We start from the raw sequence: 18,803 nt of genomic DNA on the forward strand, positions 1-18,803 counted from the left end.
ACACACTCGCCGTGGCTGCTTGATGTCACGTCAATTGTCTTCTGTCCTCTCCAACATGAAATGAAAGAATAAATGTTTTCAACTCGATTCCAAAAACAATATTATATATCGATCAGACAATTCTTAACAAGAAAGTATGTCTATTTCCTGCAATCAGCTGACATGGCACAGGGGACTATTTCAACTTTGCAATGTTTGCTATTTTACAATGTGAAAATGTCATGGTTACGTTTGATGCAGGAATTTTAAGATGCCCATCTTACAGATTTCATCTTGAGAAAGTTTACATTTAACTATGAGTCTCTTGTTGATTGACGTGATTAGATGTTGTGAAGCAGTTTTATAACCTGTTTGTATTGTAGGGAATTGAGTAATAATAATAAAAAGAACAACCACCCAACTTCAAAGACATAATGAATTCAACAAGATTACAAAATCAGTTATGTTTGGATCATGTGTTTGTGAAAATCAGTCAATTTTAAAATGGGTGAAATGGTATAAAAAAAATACATTTATGTATTGAAATCAAATTGCTTCTGACAGGAAAAAGAAAATGGTGGTTGACCTCTTAGCCCCCCGTGTGCAGATAACTGCCGTGGTGCTTTTAACCACATTTAGGGACACTGCTCGCACCATCTTGTATTGATTGGGAAAATAAAGGAAAGAAGTCAAGCAAGTAATTCCAACAACTCAAGAAAGCATGTGTTTTAAGGGGATGAAGTTGATTCTGATGATCAGAGAAACTCTGAATACCATAGATTCATGTTCAAATATGCAAGTATAAGGTCATTGTGAACAGACAGCCACCTGCAGAAATATTTGTGGATTGGGGGAGATCTCAGGTCTACAGTTTGTGTCTTGACAGTTTAATACCAATCAACCCAATTCCACATTTCCAAGTGTTTATCTAATCCGTAAAAAGCACATTGTGTGCCATGTTTCATGACAAATCACATCTAGTCCCAGTTAAACCTTGCTTTCTAACCTTGAGCTTCACAAGTTCAATGCTGCTTCCATAAGATAGTTTCACCTTTAATTGAAAATAAGAGCTTTTGATTGATTTGGGCGGCTCTTAAAAGAGCCTTTGGGTTGTGAACGATTCACCGTTGGTTTAACCGCCGAAGCCGTACAGAGTGCGGCCCTGCCTCTTGAGAGCGTAGACCACGTCCATGGCGGTCACGGTCTTCCTCTTGGCGTGCTCGGTGTAAGTGACGGCGTCACGGATCACGTTCTCCAGAAACACCTTGAGCACTCCGCGGGTCTCCTCGTAGATCAGACCGGAGATCCGCTTAACTCCACCACGGCGAGCTAGACGGCGGATCGCCGGCTTGGTGATGCCCTGGATGTTGTCGCGGAGAACCTTACGGTGACGCTTGGCGCCTCCTTTTCCGAGTCCTTTGCCGCCCTTCCCTCTGCCAGACATGTTTGCAGTTCAAACGTTGAAACCGAAGTACTCTTGGCCAGAGCTGCCGCCATATATAAAGCCAAATCACGGACGTGATTGAAGCCACACAACGAGCTATTACATCATTCGAAACAAATCAACAAATGGCCGTTTAACTTCTATTGACTCGTTATGGATTTAGATGTGTTGTGCGCGTGCTGAGCCACAATGCAGGCAAGATTGAGCGGCAGACCAAAGATTTATTTTAAACTGTTTAAACATATTTTTCCCCATGAAACGCCCAATAATTATACTTTGTGATGGCTTTGATCACCTGCAGATCCATAATTAACACAATTTAAAGTCCGTTTGTCGTTTCACATTGACGTGATCTACTTTAGTAATGTATTTTGTATATTACTCACCATCGATCACTGTGGAGCGATTATAATTCAGTAACATACACAGTACCTGATACTGATACTCCAAGATAGAACAGGCCATATAGTAGGTATGGACACTTAAATACGCACATTGTGAGTCACACCCTACCAGTTAGAAGGGATTCATTCAGCGAAGTTGTAAAAAAAAAATTACAGAAAGAACTGTACTTTAGTATTTAACACATTTTTGTTAGGCAGGCAGCGATTGCAAATGTTGTGGACGTTTGTGCCAAATCATTGCTTTACATTAATATGGATGAAAGTCAGTAGACATATGTGAGTGGCTCTTAAAAGAGCCGTTGGTTTGTGGGAACGTCAGGATCATTCATTTGGACTTCTCGGTCTTCTTGGGCAGCAGAACCGCCTGGATGTTGGGCAGCACTCCACCCTGAGCGATGGTGACTCCTCCGAGCAGCTTGTTGAGCTCCTCGTCGTTGCGGACAGCCAGCTGCAGGTGGCGGGGGATGATCCTGGTCTTCTTGTTGTCGCGGGCGGCGTTTCCAGCCAGCTCCAGGATTTCAGCGGTCAGATACTCCAGCACAGCCGCCAGATAGACGGGAGCACCAGCACCGACACGCTCTGCATAGTTGCCTTTCCTTAGTAGCCTGTGGACACGACCGACTGGGAACTGGAGTCCAGCTCTGGAGGAGCGCGACTTGGCCTTAGCACGCGCTTTTCCGGCACCCTTTCCTCTTCCAGACATCCTGCTGTACACACTACTGATGACTCGAAAGTGAGTAGTACCGAGTGCTGTTGGACATGTATTTAAGCAAATCTTGCTGCTCATTCATTGGTTAACAGTGTCAACGATGCTCTTGTCCAATCAGGGGAGAGGATTACTCACCATTCTGCTGTCAGGTCGGTGGTTGATTCTTGACTGGACTGAATGGTTGTTGAGCATTTTGGACGTGTATACATTATTGCTGTGTTTTTGTGGCATTTCATAATAAAGAATATTATACTTCTGTTATGATGTTCACTACCGCTATCTTATGTTCTATTGGTCAATGTTTTTACCGTTTGTCATTAATAACTTTAATGTTTGTATCCTGTCGTAATGCTGTGGGAAGAGTAATGGAGGTCTAATCTAATTCATAAATCCTGAACCATGAAAATGCAAAGTAAATGTATGTAAAGTATGTAAAGCATAAGATAAGCATGTTTGATCATCCAATTGTGTTTGTAAAATCTCCCTCCTATTCTGAGTTTGGGTTTGGTAATAGCCCAAAGGGCGAGCTACCACTCTACGTTTAAATCATATTAAGGGCTACACAAATGAACCAGTCCAGAATGCTTAGGTTTATCTTAAACCCAGAGGAAAAATGAGTCTGCTCCCAGCCATGCATTTAGATTGCTGTACAATCTTAGCTTTAAGAACTGAAAGAAAAAAGTATGGAGAGGGGAGAGCTGGCTGCATGCTGTGCTTCATCTCACACTTCTGTCATTCACATGTCCACACGGTTCTTCTTCAACTTGTAGCTCTAATAATAGCTCTAATAATAGCATGATTACACTGTACATGGACAGGTAGGTTCCAGTGATTGGGGGGAAGGGGGGCTTGCCAGGACTAGTGTGTCAAACCCCACCGGCCCCAGATGAGTCTGTGACCTCTCAGCACCCGTCATGTACTCACAAAGTCGAGCACCCTTTAGGGAACTTACAACTCCTGTGAAAGAGCCACCCTGGCAGAGAGTGGGAACAGATCTGTTCTTTTGGTGGATTATTTCTCACATTATATCAAAAATGCAGACCTCTCTTGCGTGTGCTAACACTGGCATTGCTGCTCTGAAATACACATTTATTGGAGACAGTGGTTCACATAGCTTATAAGTCTTCAAAGATTGATGGATGTGACCAGTCGCCCTAATGGGGAAGCGGAGCGAGAACTAGCAACTCTAAAAGGTCTGTGGAAAGGAGGAGTACTGTTATCCAACAGGCTACAATGCCGGGATGTGGGACAGGTCAGGCGGAACCGCATCCAGATTCGCACTTTGAACCAATCACCTTCTCAAACACCACCTGAATTAAGAGCTTCAACAGATGAGGAGAAAGAGGTTACTACTCACACAAACAAAGAACCTGAGATCAACAGTAAGAATGGAGATGCAAGTTTATTATGAAGCAATGGAACCAGTACTAGTAAGAATACTAACATCGATCATTACAGGAAATGACCGTTGCCCTCTCCGAGAAAAATAATGTGAGTAAACCGAGAAATTGTACCAGTGAGCAAAATAAATGACCGAGGTAAACTTTGTGAGTGGCGCCATCTTGTGGCCAAATTATATAACGGAAGTGAGCTCAGCAGCATCTGTCGTTTAAAGTTTATTGGAGTTGGAGTTGGAAATGAATTCATTGGAATATTCTGAAATAAGGCAGCAAACAAACATGCAGGATTTAATGACTTATTGTGACTTATGACAATAAATGATTTAATCATTTATTGTGCTAATCAGGGACGAGCAGATGGAAGGATATTTTCTTGGGTAATCTCATGAGATCTGTTGTGTTTGCGTGAAGGAGGAGACTCTGCTCAGACTGAGGGCAGAGAGGAGGCAGGCCCCACCTCTGGACCACCTTGGACCAGAGCTCACAGGTGCGATGAGGACCCTCAACAGTGACCTCCATGTCACAGATTCAATTTGTCCTCCATCCTCATTCTCACTGCAACTCATGTGTTGAAGATCTAAGGTGCAGCCAGAATTGCCTGGACAAGGACCTAGACCTGGCTATGTGTCTCTGAAGAGTGAAGACTCAATGATCAAATGGGCAAACTTCAAAGGAGCAGAGTCTTCAGGTCCAAGGTGAGAGGGAGTGAGAGTCTCAGGTCCACACGGACACCACCTGTCTCCTTTTGACCGGGAAAGTGACCACGTCCACACCTGCACTCATTAAAAATCGCTTCAATCCACATGCAGTGACTCACCTCACCAGCAGTGGGTGATAGACCCACAATTCTGAGCCTCATACTTTGACGTGTCCATGGTTGCAGTCCAGAGTGACACAGGTGCAACAGTGCGAGGTCATGTAGTGGTCAGTCATGTTTCTTCAGATGATTCTGTCAGAAGGTCTGGGAGGAACCCTCTAGTTAGATTGTGTTCACACTGATGTTCAGAACCTCATGACGAGAGCCCATTGAATGTCAGATTTCATCTCTTCTCCTCAGAGTGGATAATCAGATGTCAGAGCTTCCCAGTGGTCAGCAACATCTCTCACATGAGGACTCCACACAGCAGATATGAACATGAACAAGTAGGTTCTCATCTGAGAGGTTCCTTCAGTTCAGTCTCACTTCAGCTGGATCCAACTTCAAAGTTTCTAGACTGTGTGGTTCTGGAGATGATCCTCCAATACTCTGACTTTCTTCTCCATGATTATGTTCCAGCGACTGGAGGAGAAGTTCCTTAGCTATGTGGGCAGAGTCTGGAGGATTCTGAGTCCAGACGACAACAGGGGCGGCCCTGACTCAAAATGCCAAAAAAATGACTTTTTTCAAAACTCAAAAAATGACTTGGAAACAACTTGTCTGGATGGTCTGCATGGTCAACTGTGCCCTCTGAGTTTAAATGTTGCCACACATTTGTGAGTTTGACCCGCAGCACAATGTCATGGATGCTTTCAGAATCAGCAGAAACAACACGTGTTGCGACAAACCAGTTCAACACGTCCAAAGTCTTCACCTCCAACAGCTCTGACGTCACAATGGTGCCACCCATCACGTTTCGACTCTTTCAAGAGGCTCATCTAAAATCGAGTGACAGTGTGGAAGACATGAAAGCCACATTCAGGATTCCTCTGGACCGACACCTTGGATCTGCGGTTCTGGTGGAGTTGTGTTTCGTGAGTACAGAGGATCCTTAAAACAGTTTTTCCTCATTTACGGTAAGTTTTTGTTTTCTTTCAGGGAGGAAGCAAGAGAACAAGTGAGTGGAATAAACAATCACTGAACAGCGCAAAGAAGAAGGAAGAAGAAAGCCTCCTTGGTTCAAAGGTGGAGAGACGGGACAATAGATGCACAAATGTGTTATTTCCTGTACAATTTGGATGAATGACAAACCACTATTTCAATTGTGTTGGGTTACTCTCGTGCCACTTTTTTTATTCACTCTGTTATTCCATTGTAAGAAACAAAGACAAGTTTGATGAAGTTGATTCAGAAATTTGTGTAAATATTGAATGAAGATCAAGGCGAACTCATAAAGACCAGATCTGTTGAGGTGAACTTGTCGTTTCAGAAATTTGTATTAGTGTCACCAATGCAAGTATACACACACACACATATACATATATATATATATATATATATATATATATATATATACACATATATTTTGACAAACAGTTGTGGTTGGCAACCTAAATTATTAGTAGCGCTGATGATAGATCAAAATTGTCATGTTTGCCTAACAAGTGACCCAGGTGCAGATGATTGCAGGCTGACAGAAGGCACGGACACAATATTAAATTAATTTAAAAAAAAAATCACTATACAAACAACAAAGACAGGAACTGAAGGTGTCGGAGTCAAAACACGAACCGGGATATACACAGTGGGACTGGGGAAAAATCTGTAACAAAAGAGAGGTGAATCAATGTCAACCTTCAAAACTAGGGAGAACACAAAAACGCTCAAATAATAACTCACGAGGTCCAGATCAACTAAAAGCGCTACATGGAGGAGAAACACTCAAACTCACACAAAGGAAAAAAATCTACACAATCGATAAATGAGACGTGAGTTTAAGAACGCTCAAACGCGGTCTGGCTAAAGAATTGAGATGTAAACAGAAGCGGAGCAAGGAGAAGAAAGCGAAACTCAGGAAGCGGCTGAAGAGAACTTCAAGCGTGCGCAAGAAATCTAGAAAATTCAGATTTACCAAATGACACAAAGTGATCAGCTTGCAGTCTGGAACCCACGCCAAGATATCCACAGAGGAGTTGATGACGGGTTGAGCTCCAGCTGCGCTGCCATTAAGCTGGATCAGATACAGGAAAAGGAAACTATAGGGGGTTAACAAAATAAAAGCACGAGGAACAGACAAGGAATAAGCACAGAGTGCAGAACGTGACAAAAATGTGTGAGTAATTTCTCAATAATCATGAGTTAACTCAACTCTAGTGTCATTAATCGACATTACGTTTTTTTAATCCATTGACTCCTAATATTAGCAAAGGAGACTAAATGTTGCATTAAAACTGTTTTTCTCATTTCACAAAAAAATATTTTATTGAGCAGAAAATGCACTATAGTTTCAAGGAAAGCAGGGGAATGGGTGAGTTCACCATGAAAATTAACTAATTTATAAAATAAATTTTTCAATGGTACAAATGAGCAATTTCATTATATTCAATGACTTAGACTAGGACTAGACTTTATTGATCCCTTTGGGATGAATACATGCAGGAAATTTACATTTCCAGCAGCAATAGAGGCAAGAAAGGGCATGCAGTCAGGAAGAGCATCACACAGGGTATAAAAAAATATATATACTAATCACATAAAAATAAAATTAAAAATAAAATAAAAAACGAAAATTAAACTGGATTAAAATGGGTTATTGCACCAGCAGGTAAAGTTATTGTAACGTGACCTTGTGTGTGTGTGTGAGACGTCCTCAGGCGCATGAGGCTTCTGATGATCATGAGTGGCCTAAAACTGGGGACGACACATCTCCGGAAACCTAACAGAGTAGTTTCACGTGTTCTTTTTCAATCTTGTTTGTTATTATTGTGATAAAAAAAAGTCAAAACAATAAATATAAATATCACCTTCATCATGGGTGAAATGTAAATTACATAGGTGGCAGTTAGGCGTCGTGTTGAATCTATTTTGATTATGTATTACAGTTGGTTTTTACTTAAGTAAAGAGCTCATTCATTCAATTAAAGTGTGTTGTGTGTATAATTTATTTACTTTATCCCATATTGATGGCAGTTTATTCCATTTGACGGGCCCCAGGGAACGTGTCAAATACTGTCAGCGCTTGTTTGTGTACCAAAGAACCATGAAGTTTGATTTTATATTAGCATAACACGCAAAATCCCCACGTATGACAAACTGTAGTCCTTTGTGACAAGATTAAAGGATGATAATAAAGGCATAAAAACAGCGTCATTGCTGAATAGTGAAATGAAACTCACTTGTGAGTCGGTTTAGCTTTGTGAAGTCTTTTATTTGTTGCCAATGAGGAGTGGCCTGAGGTCTGGCTCGCTGCACAGACCACGCCCACTGATAAGGCCCCGCCCCCGTGACGCAGCGACACAGCGCCGCTCCTCCTCGGGCCGTGTGCAGCCAAGCGAGCAGCAGGGGGCGCTCTTACGCCCACGCCACATAACATCTCGCTATCAATAGTCACTGAATAACCGGAGTATCCACTGAGCCGGAGCAACATGGAGGAGACGGACGCCACTGCCTACGGGTCTCCCCTCGCGGGAGGAGGCTTTAACGCCCAAAAGTTTATCCGACAACCGCTGACCATCGTGCGGCTGCTCAGCTGGGTGAGTGCTGCCTCTCCGTGGTGCGTGTTTGTGAGCTTTCACTTTTAAACGACAAGCCCAGACTTTTCATCGAACATATCCGTGTGGATTTGTCTTCTCCTCCGGTCAAATCCTACACCCTTAAGTCGCATTCTAAACCGGACGGTCTCCGCTGCTCCCGCGGGGCGTCATGTTGCAGGCAGCTGGTGACAATCCTGTCCACAAACTCTCCTCTCATGTCACGATTGATTCTATACACGACTTCTGCCAACTCTTCTGCGCAGTGAACGGTGTTCTTGCTCTTCAGTTGGTCTCGACTTGACCAACATTTGCGTGGTGTGTTTGTGCGCCACCTGTTGCTGGCAAATCTGGAAGCGCCAAACCTGTCGGTCGAACATGGCAAAGCGAAGTTACCTGACCTTGAAGTTAAACTTATACCCAAACACGTTCAATTTAGAAGTTATTGTGACGCTTTTTACTGTCTTTTCTATTATCACTATTGTTCTTCCTCATTTTGTTTTTTTTTTTGTTTTATTTTAGGGGAGAAAATCTTTTCCCATCTATATTGCTCTTGTATTATTATATCTTGAAGAAAATCTAATAAAAAAAGTGGGGTAAAAAACAAGTAATTATGTGAAAAGGACTTCAGCCACTGGAGTGTGTGAGGTGATTTTCCACCCAAAATGACGACATGTTTCTCAGTACGTGGTGGTGTCAAAATAAAACCAGCGTTCCTAAATTGTTGAGTGTAGATCAGAGATAGCGTGTGTAATCTGTAAAATGACACCTTTACCTGTGACTTCTATTCTGTCCTTTGAAATGTGGCCGGGACACCCAAACATACCATGGTAGTTTTGAGAAAAACAAGACGCCGTTTGCTTCACTTGTTTTAGGTTGGAACTTTGCCTTGTGCAGTTGAGCACCAAGCTTTTTGTTTATCATAGTTTGAGTGAGATCAGTTTAGACTAGAGGAGCCCACCCTCACACAAAGTCTTCTTCCGTACTAGACCCGTCATGTAGATCATCAGATCACCATATATTTATAGTCCATAGTTTCAAATCCATATCTCCGGCCTGAGTTCCTGGTCATCCTCCGCTCGCCCCCCCGACACTGCAACAGTCGCCCTCTCTATCCTCCTCCCGGATCTCATTAGGAGTCTTGTTAGGGAAGCGGTGGCATCTCTGCAGTCACATGGTTGGCAGCTGCACTCAGAAATGGGTCACATGGTTTCGAGGGAAACCAGAGCGGACAGTAGCAGGCCATGGGCTGGTCAAGAGGAGGGGCTGTGTTTGGCACAATTGATGAGCAGGAGAGCTGTGGGCTGCTTCAAGTGTCAACAAGGCTGTTTATGAGAAAGTGTCAGAATCCAGTTAAGATTTGAAATCGGTATTTTCCTTCTGCAGATATGAGTCTGGAGGACACCCATTAAATATTGCACGCCAATAAAAAAATAGTTGAACCTGCATCCTTTCTGCTCATTTCAGGGGCCTTTAAAAATGAAATATAAACCAGGAATGAATGCAAAATATGTGAATGACTCACTTGCAAACTGCATTAGAAGGTGCTTTCAGAAATTTGTAACTCAGGAAATTTGGGTTTAATTCAAGTATTTTACGTCCTTAGCGAGGCAACAGGACTTCAAATAATCAGCCAAATATTTGTAATAGTTTTTGGTCTTATGGAAATGGGACCTCGAATATGTCTGGAAATTGGTTCTTGTAGTCTCACATTTGTGCTCTGAATCTTGGGTTTTGTTCACCTTATGTTAATGATGGATGACTCACTCATACAACTTTGAACATGTCCGTGTGAGTTGTTTTTCTCAGGTTTTGCTGTTAAGAATGTACAGTGTTAGCTTGTTTCACAAACATGCTAACTACTTTGGTTCTCTATGTTGTGACTGAGAAAAGTACAATCTTGCAGATGACATTTTCCTCTGGTTGTTGACATTTGTGCCATTAAATAAATCATGCTTGTATAACCTATTTATTGTTCTCTTCACCGGCTTGCTAGGTGATGACTATCTATGTCTCATTGGTTGCTCTAAAGTCACCAAGAACAAAAGAGTATCATGAACTTTGTCTGTAGTTTGTGTGGCCTGCCATCCTGATAAGAAATTCTTATCTCCTCTGAAAGATCGCGAAATCTAACCTACCCTCGCTGAAGTATTTATTTTTATTCTAAGCTATGAAAAAAAAAAAAAAAATATATATATATATATATATATGACCTGCTCCAGTGAATTGCTCCTAGATTTGTCTGTTTTTAAGGTTTTTAAAGGTTTTCTTCTCATTTGCTTCCCTGATAACTCATGAGATTGTTTAAAACATTCATGTTCATTATTGCTGTTTACATATTTTGGAGTTGCTAACCTGCAGACGTGCTGTTCCTGGCAGAGAAGCATAATCATAAAAGCAAATGAGATAGATAAATAGTGTAGAGAATAGACCAAACACAGGAGGCACAAAGATATGTGAGTGTTGTGGATGAACAGAAACCAGTCTGAGGGAGTGAAGTGAAGGCCAGTACAGGTCGAGTTCAGGTGGCACTAGTGCATGTTCGACAGGTCGATCACAGAACCTTCCATGATGGGAAGGTGCCCACATCACAAAGATCTATGTTAAAGACCACGTGATTTTATTTCTGTTAAAAACTAAATGGAGAAATCAAAATCCAAAAAGTAGAATATTTAGCATGACTCACAATTGACTCGACTAAGCAAGAATTCACTGCCCTGAAAATACCACATTTTTTATTTGGCGCCGATGATGCGAGGACTTAATTCTGTACAGATACAAACAAGGTTCACATAGATTTTACTCTGCTGTGTCAAACTAGTTTGCATTTGAAATGAGCTGTATGGAATGTGTGGTTAAAAATCAACCCTGGCATGTCTGACCTTCATGGTGGTGTGTCTCTGCAGCTGTTTGCCATGGTGGTCTTTGCCTGCATCACCACTGAGGGCTACATCAACCCTATACACAGTCCGGAAGCCAAGTGCATCTTCAACCAGAACGACTCCGCGTGCCACTATGCCGTCGGCATCGGGGTGATCGCCTTCCTCGCCTGCGTGGGCTTCTTGGCTTTGGATGTTTACCTGCCATTTGCAAGCAATGCACAGCAGAGGAAGTTTGCAGTCATGGCAGACTTGGGGTTTTCGGGTAAGGATGACATGATGGGTTGTCTGTCACTTGATACAAGCAGATTTACGAAATGTTTGATTCTCGATGTCAGCCCTGACACTGACCTTTTGCTTAGCGCAGCTGTTAGCTACTAACATTAGCATTTGTCTCACTCCTGTAACTTCACGAAACCAACTGGAACTCATCAAGATGTTCAATTCATATGAGTAGTGAAGTCGATCGCTGTATTCTGCTGTGACTGAGAGAGAGTTCTCACAAGAGATCGTTTGTGGAGGAAACTGGAATTAATTATTAACAGAGCAATCATTATCTGATGTGTTGATTTCATAAAAGGTATTGACAGGACTCCAGAACTCTAGTTGTTTGAACAGTCTGATGATCATGTGAGCGCGAGAGCGTTAAACCACTGAGCCATCTTTGTTAAAGGAGTGTGGACCTTCCTGTGGTTTGTTTGCTTCTGTCTGCTGGCCAATCAGTGGAGTCACACCCTTGATACCCGCATGATCCCCGAGGACGCCGCGCGGGCCACCATAGCCTTCTCCTTCTTCTCTATCGCCACCTGGGTAAGCATTGCTGCTCCTTTTTTTTTTTTTAAAGGAATCAGGTTCAGCTGTGCAGGAAGGCAAAGAAAGCTGTAAAAATGCACCAGCAAACCATTGAGTTGTCGTCAGACCTTTGCTCAGTAAAAGATTTAAGTCTGCTGCAGGGTGTAGGTTGTGCAGGACGTGTGTGTACGAACTTGAAAGCAATAAAGGAAGAAGGCGTCGTCTCACGTCGCTTGTTTTCCTTGACCCACTGAGACGCACTTGATCTTAGGTGGACTCCGGCTAAGCAACGCCCATATGTTACAAGGGGTGCCAGAAATGTTGCAATATTTGATGACGCAATTCTGTATTCATATTTTAAGTGTGCCATATTGATATTTAAGTGATAACTTCTTGAATGTGTTGTTGAGTTGGCTTCTGGGCGCTAATTAGCATTAGATGCTAACCAGTGAGCTGGTCGTACAGGTGTTTCAAATTCTCTGGCGGCGGAGCTACTGGACGACGACTGACTATTCTCAAGCAAACTGCTAAGCTTACTCGCATCAGTGCTCGCAAGTGCTAGCAAACATGTTATGTACGTTCAGACGTTTTGAAAGTGTTTGATAAACTTAAAGGAAAAAATCAGCGTAGCATTATGTACAATATATATACAACAGAAAAAAAGATAGAAATAAAATGATAAAGATAAACACCAACGAAGTATTTAACATTTACTTCCACCGGTGACTTTGTATCTTTCGCGCCGACACCACTATAAAAGCAGCACTGTGAGCAAACTGCTAAATCTTCTAGCTACTTTTTCATGTACATATTACGCTCCAAACAGCAATGTTGCAGCAATTGGAGGGAATAATGTGACGTCATAAGTCGTCTGCAGAAGTGTCTGGAAGCCAGAGAAGATTTGAAACCTGAGAAAATTCCTGTGGCACTCACTTAGGGGAGCAAAGATTTTGACAGGAGCATTTAGCATCACCGCTATAGTAACAGCTAATGTGGATGCTACTCAGACTCCTGTGTTCCATAAGCGCTTTCTTAACTGGTGCCCAAACAAATGACTCATTATAAAAATCTGGAGTAGAGAGAAATAATATCCTCAAAACTTTTGTTCTTAACCTAGACGTCTGCCTCCTGATCGGCCCACAGCCATGTGTGTGTGAAAGTTATCTGTTGATGCGGCCATCTTGACATGTCCTTCTCCTGCAGGCAATCCTCACCTACTTAGCCTTGTGTCGCTTCCGCCGCGGTGTCGATGACAACACCCTCCCGACATACAGTGAGGCACCGCCAGACTCCCACACCCCCTACCCACCAACGTACGCCCCGACCTCCTACAACCCCACTACCTACACACCCACCACCTACTCTGCGTACCCCAGCGCTATCCCCGACCTGAAGCAGCAGCCGGCCTTCACCCCGAACATCCAGCCTCAACCAGACATGAGCTACCAGCCACCCACCTACTGACACAAAGGGCGGCCTTGTTGACCGGGGGGGGGGGTCTGTAGGCTCCGATTGCAATCACACAGCGTTTCAGCTCCCAGGAGGGATCAGTGCTGGTGATGGAGCAGTGGGCTTTGGACCAGCGTGCACAGACACATCTTACCTCAACTGGCCTGATTGCAAAGGAGATGGGTAGACTATACCCAAAGGTCAAGGGTTAACTGTGTGACTTTACATGAGTGCTTTTAACAGCATCAATCGAAGTGGAAAATGGTCGGACAAAGTGTTTCTCTGTTGCAAACTGAGAATGTGTGTAGATCCTCTGAATTCATTCTAAATTTGTCCTTTTTTTAAATTTATTATCCTGTCAACACTAAACAATCGCCATGATGCCAAAATGTACTTCCTGTGAATGTGTCAATTGGATTCTAAAATGCTGTTTTGTTTTGTGTAGCCATGTCTGTAACACTGGAATGTTGAGTTTGCTGAGGACTCTAACAGACTTGCACTTTCAACCAAGATTAAGATGCGATCAGGAGGGTGTGTAGATACTGAGCGGGTTTGTCCACGGATCCTGACCCGCGTTCAACACTGTCACTCATTAACAAAAGTTATCAGCGAATGAGCACAACTGTTTCAGACATCCCTCCAGCGACATGTTTCAGTTTCAGGCGCTCCTTCAGTGACTTGTCTGATCAACTTCAGTTGTTATTGTTGGGTTATGCTTGAGAGAAAATCGTTTTGATTAAACTATACATCTCATTTCGGCCTTTGCGACACCACTTTGTGCTTATGTTCCTGGCAACAGATCTCAGTTAGAGTGCAGTCATGTGCTGTCCTGTTGAGGTTGCAGTAAGAGACGTGCTGTGGACATCCCAGTCCTGAAAGGTCCTGTACACAAGTGTGTGAGTGTCTCGTCAGTGAATTTTATTATGGTTTTTAAAAAGCCGTGCAACCACAGCGAGTCAAAATGAACCAACCGACTCTCCCGAGTCTTGAATGCTCTATGGTTTTAGATTTTTAATGCTGACAACTGGCTAAATAATTTGGCCCATGCTCCTGCAGAACATACACTGGTCCTCAGGGAGCAACAGGTTTTATATAGCATGCAGGATACACTTTCCGTTTCAAAACACCAGGGCATCGACGCCTGCCAGGATTTAAACAGGTTATATCGGTCCGTGTTGGCATGTTGGGTTTCAGGTTACACCGTAGTCCCTTCAGTAGTTGCCAATGAATGGTACATTTTACTGATTCAAAGTCTGAAAATAGCATCTAATAGCAACTACACATAAAACCAAAGGCCCTCCTGTTGAACTTAAATCATAGTTTCTTGCTTTAAATGTGTCTTAAACTGTGGCAAAAACACACTGTCATTCAATTGAAAATAGATCTAATACAATGCATTGAATGAGAATGCAGACACCAATGGTTTTGCATTTATATTCATAATAAATTGGGACACAAAAATAATTCAGGATATGACATTTTCTTGAGGTTAATGCCAACTAAACAAAAACACCTTTGCAAAATGATTGTTCCTAGTTTAATACAATTGTCCTATATTCCATTAACACACCGACAACAGGAATGTTAACGATTAATATTAATAATAATAATTTGCAAAAATAAAAACAGGTGACATTTTCCAACATCATTGCCCCGAACATAATCTTAAAAACACCACATAAAAATACCTAAAACATACAATCTGATTTTAGTCCTTAGAGCTGTAAGGAAGAGAAAAGCTTCCTGGGAATGCCGGAGTCCACAATCTTGACAAGATTTTGTGACGGCGTCTCATTCTTGAAGGGAGACCGGTTCTCCTTGTTCACCGTGAGACCTCCGTAACAGCGTCGACACACTGCCTGGTACTTGTCAGCCCCACCGATCACTTCCACCTGTGGAGCGGCAGAATGTTTACATATGTGTTGTAGCATCACATCTCAGACTACTGAATAACCAGAGGAGTCCTCAGCGCACGTGCTTTATTCAGGTGTGCAGGTTTTTTGTTGGACCCACCCTTTATGGAGTGATAAAGAAACCAAAAATGAACTATTGAATATACCGATATGAATCTCTGCTGTTGCCGTCTAATTTTGTTACTGTAATCAAACAGTTGTCATCATGTTGAAGACCCTTTTTACTGCAATATGTTATACTCTTGGGCATTTCCATGAAGAGTAGCCTATATATTAATATAATAAAAGATGTGTCCATATATATCACTTTAATAATGAATGAATAGGGCCAAGATGCTTATTTGACCTCATCATCCAATTCCGATTCATGTTGGTTTTACCAGACTTGTGACAACACAGAAGGTGCATCCAGGGCCCCGTCATCGTGTTTGTACATAGGAGGGACCACGTTAAAAGCAACATTGTAGTCCTACAAACTGTGAATTTAATTTTTAGTTTGATTTGTCAAGTTGCGACTGACTCAAGCTAAATATGAACTTAACCATGTGCCTTGTGGCAGCTATAACAATGTTGTTGTCGAAGGAAATGGCTGTGATGCTCTCACCTCTTTCTCTGCACCGATCCTCTTTGTGTATGCAGCTTCTTTGTAACACTGCATGCAGACAGCATGAAGCTTCACCACGCTCTCCGCCAGAGGAACCAGGTTCAGAATGTTTCCGAATGGCTGCGTGAATCGGCAAAACAGAAACAATGCAGGTTTATTCGCATAATTGGTATGAGAGTGAGACTTTTGTCTCCGAAGTGAATGGACTGTTGTTGAAATGAGCAACGTGCTGGACATGCTGCCTAAAAAACTGAGCTCCTTGTCTGGGGTGAGTTGCTGTGCTGTCCTCGTTGGTGTTGGAACAACACAAGGAGTCATTGTGAGGAAGCAGAGTAAGAGCAGTTCACCTTTCTCTGGAAGGTTCCATCCAATGCAGCAACAATGACCGTCTTCCCCAAATTGGCCATCTCCTCACAGAACTCCACTGTGTCTGGAAACTGCAGTCACACAAAGTTGTAGTTGGTATTCAAAAAGCACTTCTCAACAGGGGGAAAAACTGTGTGAAATGTTGACTTACAAACTGCCCTTCATCAATTCCAATCACACAGGCCTGTAGAGCCAGATGCCTCACCTCAGCCAAACAACAGGCTGGTACGGCTTCCATGGTGCTTCTGAGAAACAGACAGATGGAGGATGTGATACGCCTTCATCAGTGACATGATCGGCTTATCTTGCAGATCATAGACAAAAATATGTTTCGTTTTCACACCACTGGGTGTCAGCATGCACTCGAGTAAACAACACTAACTTGTCACAGCTTGATGGAAAAAATGAGCTTTGTAGGCATTAAAAATGGGCTTATTTTAGACATATTGACAGAGTTCTGTAATGAGCCATGGCTTATACCCTTTATACGCTATACAAGTTTCTCAACATGCAATTCATTTTCATTACTGTTTGTGTACAGTAGAAAAGACATTCGGTCTTCTGTGGAGATATAACAATCACATTAACCGTTACTTGTCAGCAAAAAAATACACGATGTAATACAGTTCTACCATAACTATAGCATTAATGAATGAGAAACGAGTTGCTCTTTGGAAACATTTGAACGATAAACATTAATAACAAACCATTTCCTATAACAGATGACACACTTAAATACCACACACATAATATTTCTATCAGCATAGGCTGTGAGTTGGATGGATTTGAATTTTGTTGACATGGCAACAGCTGAACCGAACTATGAATGTAAATGCAATATCATTCTGTCTTCACTCTTGAAGGACAGACAAGTCTGAAACAGGCACATATCAAAAATCGTCTGGATAACCAAGAACAATGACTCTTACTTGTCATGTGTGGCCATTCCATGGTCAGAGTAGCGAGTATCTTTTGCATATTTGATGACCAGGCAGTAGTACTGGGCGATTTGGAAACGGCGTACTCTTCTCATCAATTCAGTGCTGCAATTTGAATAACATAAATACAATTATAATTGTGTCTGAGACTATGACAGTGGTTGCAAATGAAAGCGTGAGTCATGACGGAGATACAAAAGTGAAGAAACCAAGGTTGAAGATGTAGCGGGAAGGGAAATGGTGACTGCCACAAGGGAGGAGTAAGTAAAACAATGCAACATTTGGCGGGACGACCAACTTTTGGCGGATCTGTCTTTTAATTTAACATAAATGACATTTATTCTGACGTAAACTTAAACGAGAGCGTTGGAACTCGGTGACAAAACATATTACGACTCAAATACCTTACCTTTTGCCTGAAAACATCGGTCCAAAGATTACCTGTTGAAATAGCGAGAGACCGTTAGGCAAAGTCCTCGTGCATCGCTTATGACTTGTAAAAATACGCATTGTATTCACATTTTTTCCAGAAGTTACATATTACGACTTTTGACATCTTTCGACAAAGGAATAAACGTCAAACCTGAATTTGTCCTCGCGATTTCCGTGGTGAGTTAGGGAAAATCCGAGGAAAGTCGACGCAGTCCATTGTGAAAATAGTGTATATAGCGTTGACGATAGCTAAAATAAATAAAATAAACAAAACCGAATCGAGCAAAACAAAGATGTCCTCAGTCGTGTTCGAAGTGCCGCGCGGACAGCGAACTGGCGAATCCCAGGGCGGTAGGGGGAGATAGCGCCACCCTCGTCCTCTGATTGGCTAGAACAGCTCTCCTCTGATTGGCCATTTCATTTGCCCACGAAGCGTCACCTCACGTCCAGAGCAGGCTAAACGTCTCAAGGCGGCGTCTCTGTCGGAGCTGAACACCAGAGGCAAGTCACTGAGCAGAGGCGCATATTTTATGATAAGTTGTCAATTCTTCGGCAAGATAACTGAGTTTGAAATTGTTTAGAGTGAGGGTGGGAGGCATTATAGCCAATCAGAAGCGAGGAAGGCGGCTCCTTCCCGCGACCATCCTGGGATTGGCAAATTCGCGCGCGGACAGCTGCAGCTGCTCGAGTGGGTGTTGGACTGACCAACGGGAGGCTGCTCTCAGATCACGTGACCCAAACAGACGCGTGTTTTTGTTTTTCTTGTATTTCTTCTTCATTGTAGAAGGAAATTGATTACATTTCCTTCTTCAATGGTTGAAATTGACAGAGGGTCCCCAGTTCTATTGTTAACATGACAAACACGTCTTTTTATTTTTCTCACATTTTAATAAGTCATAAAATGTCATACAATCAATGATGTTTATTACTCTTCACTGTATTAAAGAACGAAAAGGTTTTAACTGAATGAATGTATCTTAAATTAATTATTGTAGTAATTGCCCCAGAACCACTCTGGTCACCATTTTATTTTAAAAAATCACGTTCATGTTTGTATCAACGTATTTACACAGGGAGATGAATGGTGAACTGTTGGAAAAATAAAAAA

At 42.4% G+C, this 18,803-nt stretch overlaps 4 protein-coding genes across 4 annotated transcripts; 1 reads left to right on the forward strand and 3 right to left on the reverse strand.

The window, feature by feature from the left end:
- Positions 1-457: 457 nt before the first annotated feature.
- On the reverse strand, positions 458-1,426 carry LOC128753613 (histone H4). The gene has a single exon (XM_053855404.1). The coding sequence runs from the start codon at positions 1,421-1,423 to the stop codon at positions 1,112-1,114; it is 312 nt and encodes a 103-aa protein (XP_053711379.1). The 5' UTR covers positions 1,424-1,426; the 3' UTR covers positions 458-1,111.
- Positions 1,427-2,142: 716 nt separating this feature from the next.
- LOC128753604 (histone H2A type 2-B) lies at positions 2,143-2,548 on the reverse strand. Its single transcript, XM_053855394.1, has one exon. The coding sequence runs from the start codon at positions 2,528-2,530 to the stop codon at positions 2,153-2,155; it is 378 nt and encodes a 125-aa protein (XP_053711369.1). The 5' UTR covers positions 2,531-2,548; the 3' UTR covers positions 2,143-2,152.
- Positions 2,549-8,001: 5,453 nt separating this feature from the next.
- LOC128753596 (synaptogyrin-2-like) lies at positions 8,002-15,562 on the forward strand. The gene is made up of 4 exons (XM_053855385.1): positions 8,002-8,325; positions 11,229-11,466; positions 11,875-12,011; positions 13,197-15,562. The coding sequence occupies exons 1-4, from the start codon at positions 8,218-8,220 to the stop codon at positions 13,455-13,457; spliced, it is 744 nt and encodes a 247-aa protein (XP_053711360.1). The 5' UTR covers positions 8,002-8,217; the 3' UTR covers positions 13,458-15,562.
- Positions 14,893-18,003, reverse strand: LOC128753597 (thymidine kinase, cytosolic-like). Its single transcript, XM_053855386.1, has 7 exons — positions 17,847-18,003; positions 17,673-17,704; positions 17,255-17,368; positions 16,477-16,570; positions 16,307-16,396; positions 15,960-16,079; positions 14,893-15,334 (listed from the first exon to the last, which is right to left on the reverse strand). The coding sequence occupies exons 1-7, from the start codon at positions 17,910-17,912 to the stop codon at positions 15,158-15,160; spliced, it is 693 nt and encodes a 230-aa protein (XP_053711361.1). The 5' UTR covers positions 17,913-18,003; the 3' UTR covers positions 14,893-15,157.
- Positions 18,004-18,803: the final 800 nt, after the last annotated feature.

The sequence above is a fragment of the Synchiropus splendidus genome, chromosome 2 (genome assembly GCF_027744825.2).
Source record: "Synchiropus splendidus isolate RoL2022-P1 chromosome 2, RoL_Sspl_1.0, whole genome shotgun sequence".
NCBI lineage: Eukaryota > Metazoa > Chordata > Actinopteri > Syngnathiformes > Callionymidae > Synchiropus > Synchiropus splendidus.

What these genes read in the sequence shown, in the direction of transcription:
- LOC128753613 (XM_053855404.1), bottom strand. Translation starts at nt 1,423, where the DNA reads ATGTCTGGCAGAGGGAAGGGCGGCAAAGGACTCGGAAAAGGAGGCGCC.
- LOC128753604 (XM_053855394.1), bottom strand. Translation starts at nt 2,530, where the DNA reads ATGTCTGGAAGAGGAAAGGGTGCCGGAAAAGCGCGTGCTAAGGCCAAG.
- LOC128753596 (XM_053855385.1), top strand. Translation starts at nt 8,218, where the DNA reads ATGGAGGAGACGGACGCCACTGCCTACGGGTCTCCCCTCGCGGGAGGA. An exon ending in TCGTGCGGCTGCTCAGCTGG is followed by an intron (nt 8,326 to 11,228) that starts GTGAGTGCTGCC and finishes GTGTCTCTGCAG; the next exon opens with CTGTTTGCCATGGTGGTCTT. An exon ending in GGCAGACTTGGGGTTTTCGG is followed by an intron (nt 11,467 to 11,874) that starts GTAAGGATGACA and finishes TCTTTGTTAAAG; the next exon opens with GAGTGTGGACCTTCCTGTGG.
- LOC128753597 (XM_053855386.1), bottom strand. Translation starts at nt 17,912, where the DNA reads ATGGACTGCGTCGACTTTCCTCGGATTTTCCCTAACTCACCACGGAAA. An exon ending in GAATTGATGAAGGGCAGTTT is followed by an intron (nt 16,397 to 16,476) that starts GTAAGTCAACAT and finishes GTGTGACTGCAG; the next exon opens with TTTCCAGACACAGTGGAGTT. An exon ending in ATGGAACCTTCCAGAGAAAG is followed by an intron (nt 16,080 to 16,306) that starts GTGAACTGCTCT and finishes CGATTCACGCAG; the next exon opens with CCATTCGGAAACATTCTGAA.